The sequence below is a fragment of the Solanum dulcamara genome, chromosome 8 (genome assembly GCF_947179165.1).
Source record: "Solanum dulcamara chromosome 8, daSolDulc1.2, whole genome shotgun sequence".
Taxonomy (NCBI): Eukaryota; Viridiplantae; Streptophyta; class Magnoliopsida; order Solanales; family Solanaceae; genus Solanum; species Solanum dulcamara.
In genome coordinates, this window is record NC_077244.1 from 67,513,177 (window position 1) to 67,521,169 (window position 7,993).

The following is a 7,993-nucleotide window of genomic DNA, read 5'->3' on the forward strand; positions in this document are numbered from 1 at the left end:
TTCAAAGAGTAATATAGTAAAATTACTCTTCTATTTATAATTTTTTAAGAATTGTGCAAAGTCAATAATGGACAAATATTATTGAACAGAGGGAGTATATTGATAAAGAACAAACTTCAATTATTAATTTGTCAAAATAACAATAAATCTAACAAATTCAATTAACACCCTAATGTATGTTTGCATTTCAATCATATTTGATCAAAATACATTTTAAAATGACTAAAATTTCAGTCTTTTGCGTTTCTAATTTTTTTTTCATGTATGTCCGTGCTCGGCTATTCGTGACTGAAACACATGTTAAAATTGATTAAAATATCATTCATGTGCGTCTAAATTGTTTATTCTCAATAAATAATAATCTTGTTCTTCTATCAACACTCAATTCTAATTCAAATAAGCTTTAATTTTTAACATAAATCTCATGTATTAATATAAACAATAAATCTCATGTATTAATATAAACAACAAATCTCAATCATCAATTTGTCAAATAACAATAAATCTAGGAACTCATTTAGCACCATTATTTTTTCATTTATGATTGAGCTCAGTCTTATATAATGAACACATATTAAAATTAGCTAAAATTTCAAGAGTATGCAACTGAAATTTTTTGTCAAAAATAAATAAAATTTATTTTTCAAATTTCAACACCCAAATCTACTCCCAAAAAGATCAAATTAGAAACGTAAGTTCCATTTATCATAAAGAACAAACTTCAATCATCAATTTGTCAATATGACAACAAATCTAATAAATTCATGTAACACTTTTTAAATAAAAATAATTTATATATACATTCAGTTATATATAATTGAAACACATTTTAAAATTGACTAAAATTTCAATTGTAAATATCTAAACGTGGAAGCAGAAACAGAAGAAGCGACAAAACAATATGATTTTGTCTAAAAGTTAACTAATATTTGGGATTCGTGCAAAACAAATATACAACGGATATTAGTAAAATGGGCAACCAAAATAGTGTGCACCATGAAATTCTTACAGAATTGCACAAATACTCATTTTTGCTTTCGTCATTTAACTAATGTTTGTTGTATAATTTTTTTTATAAGTTTCTTGCTTTAGGAATAATTTATACATACGCGACTGAGGTTGAAAAATCGCTTCTTTAAGTGCATGTAAAAATGGCCTTAAATTAATTTATTAGATTTAAAAATGTAGTTAGATTTGTATAAGACCTTGGGTAGGATCTCATGAGATAAGAAAATATGAACTTATGTAAATTGATAATGTAATTAAATGTTATCTTGGTAGTAATCTTTGTCGTATATAGATCACTCATTATATTTCATTGAATATGTTGAATTATAAAGGATTAATTCTAATGTGATGATAGAATGTTTAACAATGTATTTAATTAGCAGGACAAGTGATTACAAACACGTAAGCGGAGGATCTATATAAATAGCATAAAAATGTGGTTAAATTATCAATTTATACAATAAAAATTCAACAATATTTATGAAATTAGATATTTTTTCCATAAAATAATCCGTTTTCACTATATGAAGTTCAATCGGGAAACTCCTAAATCCTTTCTTTTCTTTTTATTCAAAGCCCCATCTCCATACAACTGTCTTACCCGGAGACTATCACATCCCGTGTTTTCTTCTATTTCATTTTTTATGTTCACAGCTGAAACCACAAGTGAATCAGTGCACTCAAACAGTTCAATAAGTGTCAGTGATGGAATATCCGCAAAGCTAGTAGGGATCTCCTTAAAGTAGTGACATTCTCTTATAATTAACTTCTCAAGCACAGGAAAAGATTCCTCTGAAGCTTTCCATTCTTCCATCCTCACAAAGTGTAATGCCAAGTATTTGAGTGTAGGGAACTCCACATTTGTGACATCCCAGCAATGGTACTCTATTTTCCCCCAAGGAAATCCCCCCTCTATTGTGAGACTCTCAAGCTTCTTCAATCTCGCAATATTTAAAACCATTTCTTCTGTTAAGAAACAGCCGCCAATGAGCAAATGCCTAAGATTTGAAGGGAAGACAAAGTAGCTCTCCCAACCAACTGAATCCCAGAATCCTTTATAGCTTATCACCAGATTAACAGATTGAATCCCAGTATGAACTTCCACTGAGGGGAACAAAGGACAACTAGGTAAATCTTCAACACGGAGGCAGCTGAGTTCTTCAATATTTGGAAACCTCCACCAAAACCTTGGGGTCCTATCATCCACGCGTATACCATGAGCGCGGAATGTCTTCAAGTTCTCTAGCATAGTTGTAGAAGATTCTTCAAAACTTACCACATCATTGTCGTCCCATACCAAGGACAAATTGTATATATCTACATGCCTTAGCTTCGTCATTTTCCACATTGCTGCAAGCGAGGTCCTTAGAGAATTAGATGAATGAACAACTAGAGTTTGAAGATCAAGCAGGTGAGATATCCACTTGAAATCAAATTCTCGGACATAAATCTCAAGGTACCTCAAGTGAGTTAGAGATTGTACTGCACTAGGCCAAGAACTTGGAAGCTTTGCATGCGGAAAATGCAACACCCGAACAAGTCTTAGTTTTACAAGTAAAGGTAAAGGATTTGTTATGTTCCATGTGTTGAATTTTGGATGAGCAATGAACTCCAAAGATGACATAGGACATTCACCAAAACACTCTGTTTCATACGACTCGAGCATTGGAATCTTATCCAATTGATATTCAGAATGATCTAACTGTTTAACAAGATCATCATGAATATAAATGCATAACCGTGATTCCGTAGAACATAAATGTTGATATTGATTATATGGCACAGTCAGTTGCATAAAATTCACTGCTGTAAGTTTTACCAAGCAAAACTCACGCACAACATCATGAAGTATGCAGTATTTTGTGTCACCATTAGCTCTCCTCTTAGAGACCATAACTAGGCTTCTGTTAAGCAGATCATTCAAGCAAATTCTGGATGCTTCCTCCATATTCTCTGTGTCAACATTCAGTACAAACTCTTCAGCCATCCACAACTTCAACAAATCCGACACTAGAATCTCATGGTCTTCCGGAAACAATGCCATGTAAAGAAGGCAAGTCTTTAAGTGATCTTCTAAATGGTCATAACTTGACTGTATCACCTTCAAGCTCTGCTCTCCTAAAACATAAGAACTTAGGTCACTTGCAACCTCCAGCCACAAGCTAGACGAGTCCCATTGCTTTTCCCCAATAATCCGGCCAGCAACTAGGACAATGACAAGAGGCAATCCCTTACAATGTTTGGCAACCTGTAGCGCTGCTGGCAGCAGACTCGGTGGACAACTCTCTCCTCGAAATACCTTTTTCTGCAATAATTTCCAACTCTCGGTCTGTGTTAGAAATCTAAGAGGATAAGGATCACTGTGGTGCTGAAGATGCTTAGCCACTTCTTCAATTCGAGTGGTTACCATTACCCTACTTCCATTTTCACCCATAGGGAAACATAAAACCAAATCTTCCCATGCCTTGACATCCCAAATATCATCTAATACAATGACGTATCTCCTGCCTATCAGACTCTTCCGCAACATATCAGCTCTCTCATCAGCCTCAACGATTTCGCTCTTACGTGTTGTTTGTTTAAGAATATCACCCAACAACGTGCTACTATCATATGCTTGAGAAACAGAACACCATACTTGAACATCAAAGTGATTAACAATAGAGGGATTGTTGTAGACTTTCCTGGCCAAAGTTGTTTTGCCGAGTCCTGGCATTCCAAAGATCGATATAACGTCCAGCTTCTTTGTTCCTCGTGTCAATTTCTGCATTATACTTTCTGCATCTTTTTCAAAGCCCACAACTTCTTCATCAATTGATGGAAAACTATGTTGGACAGAAGTCCCTGGAATCAATAGAGTTCCTTCTCCACAAGTCTCAACAACATCCATGTCAATTGGCTTGGTGTCTTTCACAATCCAACTGCCTTGAAGTCAATTGCTTTGTCACCTTTCATAAAAGAAAAACAATCTTCATACTAAAAAAAAAAAAGGCAGCTCGGTGCACTAAAGCTACCGCTATGCACAGGGTCCAGGGAAGGGCCCGACCACAAGGGTCTATTGTACGCAGTCTTACCTTGCATTTCTGCTAGAGGTTGTTTCCTAGGCTTGAACCCGTGACCTCCTGGTCACATGGCAGCAACTTTACCAGTTACTCAAAGCTCCCCTTTCTTAACAATCTTCATACTATAGAGAAAAAATTCAAACAAAAACTATAAATGAAGTAATTCCACATGTAAAGTCTGATTTGAGGAAATAGGTGTGAGACATTGCTTCAGGGATGGTAACAAAGTGATTGATAGCCAATCCAACTGTGGACTTATTACAAATAATAACCTCACTTGGTTCAACAATTACCTTGAGTCCAGAGATGATCTCAACATGGAAATACTAGAGTTCCTTTCATTTCAGATGAAACATATGAACAAAATTCTCTCTTTCCCTTCACCATTATTATTCAAAATACACTCATGATTTCCACAAGCATGCTACATCCATCGACCCCTTTTCTTTCCTTGCATAAATTTGTAGCTTCAAACAACTATCTTCACTACTAGAGACAAAGGTTCTTCCCATCACGAATTAATGAGAAATTTCTTTTACAAAACATGATTTTCCCACCCATTTCCCACCGAACCAGCTCAGTGAAAAAATACATGATGGGAAACCAATTCTCACTGAAATATTGAAATGCTTCCTAAATTTTCCATATAAAAACACTATAATTTTTTTAATAGCCACTGAAAAATTTTCAGTGGGAAATTTCAATGGAAAAATAGTGATTTTTCTGGATTGCTTTCTTTTGTTTCTAAGATCTAGAGTTTGAAGTTTAAAATTGCCAGTAATCTCAAATCAATACACAATATTAACTGGTTCACAACTAAATATTTAGCAAAATTTTAATACAAATGCATACGAGATATGAGCAAAAACTATTGAGTTCCTATGGATCTGTAAATTAACCTTTGGATCCGGTATCAGCTTTCCTAATTCAGAAATTTCTTTTTTGGTTGATTTTTATTTTTAATAGATCAGAATCTAAAGAACAAAGATATCTTGCTTTTCATTTTGTTTGTCAGAGGGTTGTAATATAGTATTTATTACTAGTAAAAAGTTCAAATTGCTTTGTTAGTTACATGAACTTTGTTAGATAGTTTATAAGCAAAAAAGAATAAAAAATCTCACCTTCCCTTGTTGATGGGGGCAACAGAGATCAATTGCTCCAAAGGGTTGCCCTAAATTGATGGTAACAGAAATAATAAAAAATGAGAAAAATACTTTGTTTTGGCAAATATCAACAAGCAAATAAAAAAAAAATTAAGCTTTTTCCATTATTTTCAGATTATAAATGTGATTAAAATAAGTAAAAAAAATTTTAAAAAAATGATAAGTGTAGTAAATGGATGTCCCTTTCCCCTACCCTACTTTTTCCTAACCTTTTTTTGGTTTTGGCTATAAATAGCCAATGAAGGTGAGCAATTTGGACACTATATCAAAATAACTCTCTCTTTCCTTTCTATTTTACTTTCTTATCTTTTGCTTATTCTTCTTATAATTTAATTACTTTTATAACACGTTATTAATATAAAATTCTAATTTTCTTTAGATAAATTAATTTTTAAATCAGGTATATCTACTGAAGAAATTTAATTTTAGTTCTCTTTATTATTTCTAAATTAATTTCTATCTCAGTTTTTATCATATCAAATTTATCAAAACTTGAGTTTGTTGCACTTGATATTACCGAAAAAAATTATTTATCATGAATCCTTGATGCTGAAATTCACCTTGACGCTAAAGATCTTGGTGATACTATTAAACAAGAAAATAAAGCATCTAGCCAAGATAAAATAAAAGCCATAATTTTTCTCCGTCATCATATTCATGAAGAATTAAAAATTGAATATTTAACTGTGAAAGACCCTCTTGAATTATAGACTAATTTGAAGGATCGATATCACCACCTAAAACTTACAATGTTACCAAAAGGTCGATATGATTGGATACACCTTCGATTTCAAGATTGTAAAATTGTGATAGAATATAATTTTGTTATTCACAAGGTAAGTTCCATGTTAAAATTATGTGGAAATACCATCACTGATGACTTACTTAAGAAAACTCTTTTCACTTTTCACGCTTCAAATGTGTTGCTACAACAACAATATAGTGAAAAGAGATTTAAGAAATATTCTGAATTAATTACATGTCTACTTATGGTCGAGCAGAATAATACTTTGCTAATGAAAAATCATGAAGCCCATCTCGTTGGGTCTGCTCCATTTTCTGAAGCGAATGTTGTAGCAGAACATAATCAGTCTAAATCAAGATAAAATAATTATCGCGGTCACGACCGTGGATGTGGTAGAGGACGAAACAATTATCGTCATCATGATGGAAATAAACAGTGAGAATAATAAAGTTCCTCAAAAATAATTCTTCTAGAGGTAAATTCAATATTTGCCACTAGTGTGGTATGAATGGTCATGGGCACGTGAATGTCGTACGCCCGATCATTTCGTAAAACTTTATCAAGCCTCTCTCAAAAGAAAAGATAATAATGTAGAGGCTCATTTGAATTTTCAGAATGATGATAATGAAGCAACTCCCTCAAATAAATATGAAGATATTGAGGCAAATCTTGCTTATGAAGATGATGATTTTGAAGGTTTATCAAATATTACTCATTTGAAAGGTGAAGACTTTATGAATATTGACTGAAGAGTGGATCATCTAACTGGGGATAAATATTATAAAAATAGTTGTTGTTTTTCTTATTATGTTTAGTATTATGTTGTCCTTCGTAAAAATACTTTTTAAGGCAGTGCAATTTCTTAAAGTTTCTTATGTTGTCAGTTTTCACATTCTTATAATGTATCTTTTTGCTTATGAAGAATATGGAAATTCTTCAGTCATCAGTTATCAAAAATCAATTATGATGATATTTATCTTATTGATAGTACCACAACACACATTATTTTAAGAGATAAAAAATATTTCGCTTGTTTGATTATAAAAGAAGCTAATGTTAATACAATATATGGTAGCACAAGATTAATTGAAGGATTTGAAAAAGCTAAAGTTGTACTTGTCGGAGGAACACATTTAACAATTAATGAAGCATTATATTGTAATAAGTCTCAAAGAAACTTATTAAGTTTCAAAGACTTTAGTCAAAATGGTTATCATATTGAGACTACAAATGATGAAAAGAATGAATATCTTTACATTACTACAATGATGTCGGGCAAAAAATTTATACTTGAAAAGTTACCCGCTCTTTCATCCGACTTATACTTCACAAGTATTAGCATGTTTGGTTTACTAACTCAAATAATTTTATTATTTGACATGATCGGTTGGGCCATCTCGATTCTAATATGATACGCAAAATAATTGAGAGTTCACATGAACACTCTTTGAAGAACCAAAAGATTCTTCAATTTAAAGAATTTTCGTGTGCTGCATGTTCTCAAGACAAATTGATTACTAGACCATCAGTAATCAAAGTGGGAATTGAATCCCCAACATTTTTGGAGCGTATACAGGGTGGTATATGTGGGGCCATTCACCCATCACATGGATCATTTAAATATTATATGGTTTTAATAAATGCATCTACAAGATGGTCACATGTGTGCTTATTATTGTAATATGGCATTTGCGAAATTGCTTGCTTAAATAATTAAGTTAAAAGCACAATTTCCAGATTATGCAATAAAGAAATTTATCCACTGGGATAACAGTTGAACACTGGTTGCTCATATTCATACTCAAAATGGTCTAGCGGAATCATTGATTAAACGTCTCCAATTAATTGCTAGACCAATGCTTCTGAGGACAAAACTTCTCATTTCATTATGGGGTCATACTATTTTGCATGCGGCTAGTTTTGTGCGGATAGGACCCACAAGTTATCATAGCTTTTGGTCAGGAGCCCAATATTTTCCATTTTAAAATATTTAAATATGCAGTATATGTTTCAAT

At 32.6% G+C, this 7,993-nt stretch overlaps 1 protein-coding gene across 3 annotated transcripts; it reads right to left on the reverse strand.

Moving 5' to 3' along the window:
* Nucleotides 1–1,432: 1,432 nt before the first annotated feature.
* On the reverse strand, nt 1,433–5,297 carry LOC129900693 (putative late blight resistance protein homolog R1C-3). Of its 3 annotated transcripts, none has more exons than XM_055975708.1 (3): nt 5,192–5,297; nt 4,083–4,192; nt 1,433–3,956 (listed from the first exon to the last, which is right to left on the reverse strand). In XM_055975708.1, the coding sequence occupies exon 3, from the start codon at nt 3,896–3,898 to the stop codon at nt 1,529–1,531; it is 2,370 nt and encodes a 789-aa protein (XP_055831683.1). In that variant the 5' UTR covers nt 3,899–3,956; nt 4,083–4,192; nt 5,192–5,297; the 3' UTR covers nt 1,433–1,528. The 3 variants fall into 3 exon arrangements, with proteins under 3 accessions (XP_055831683.1, XP_055831685.1, XP_055831684.1); XM_055975710.1 differs by having other exon boundaries at nt 4,364–5,297; XM_055975709.1 differs by having other exon boundaries at nt 4,083–5,297.
* Nucleotides 5,298–7,993: the final 2,696 nt, after the last annotated feature.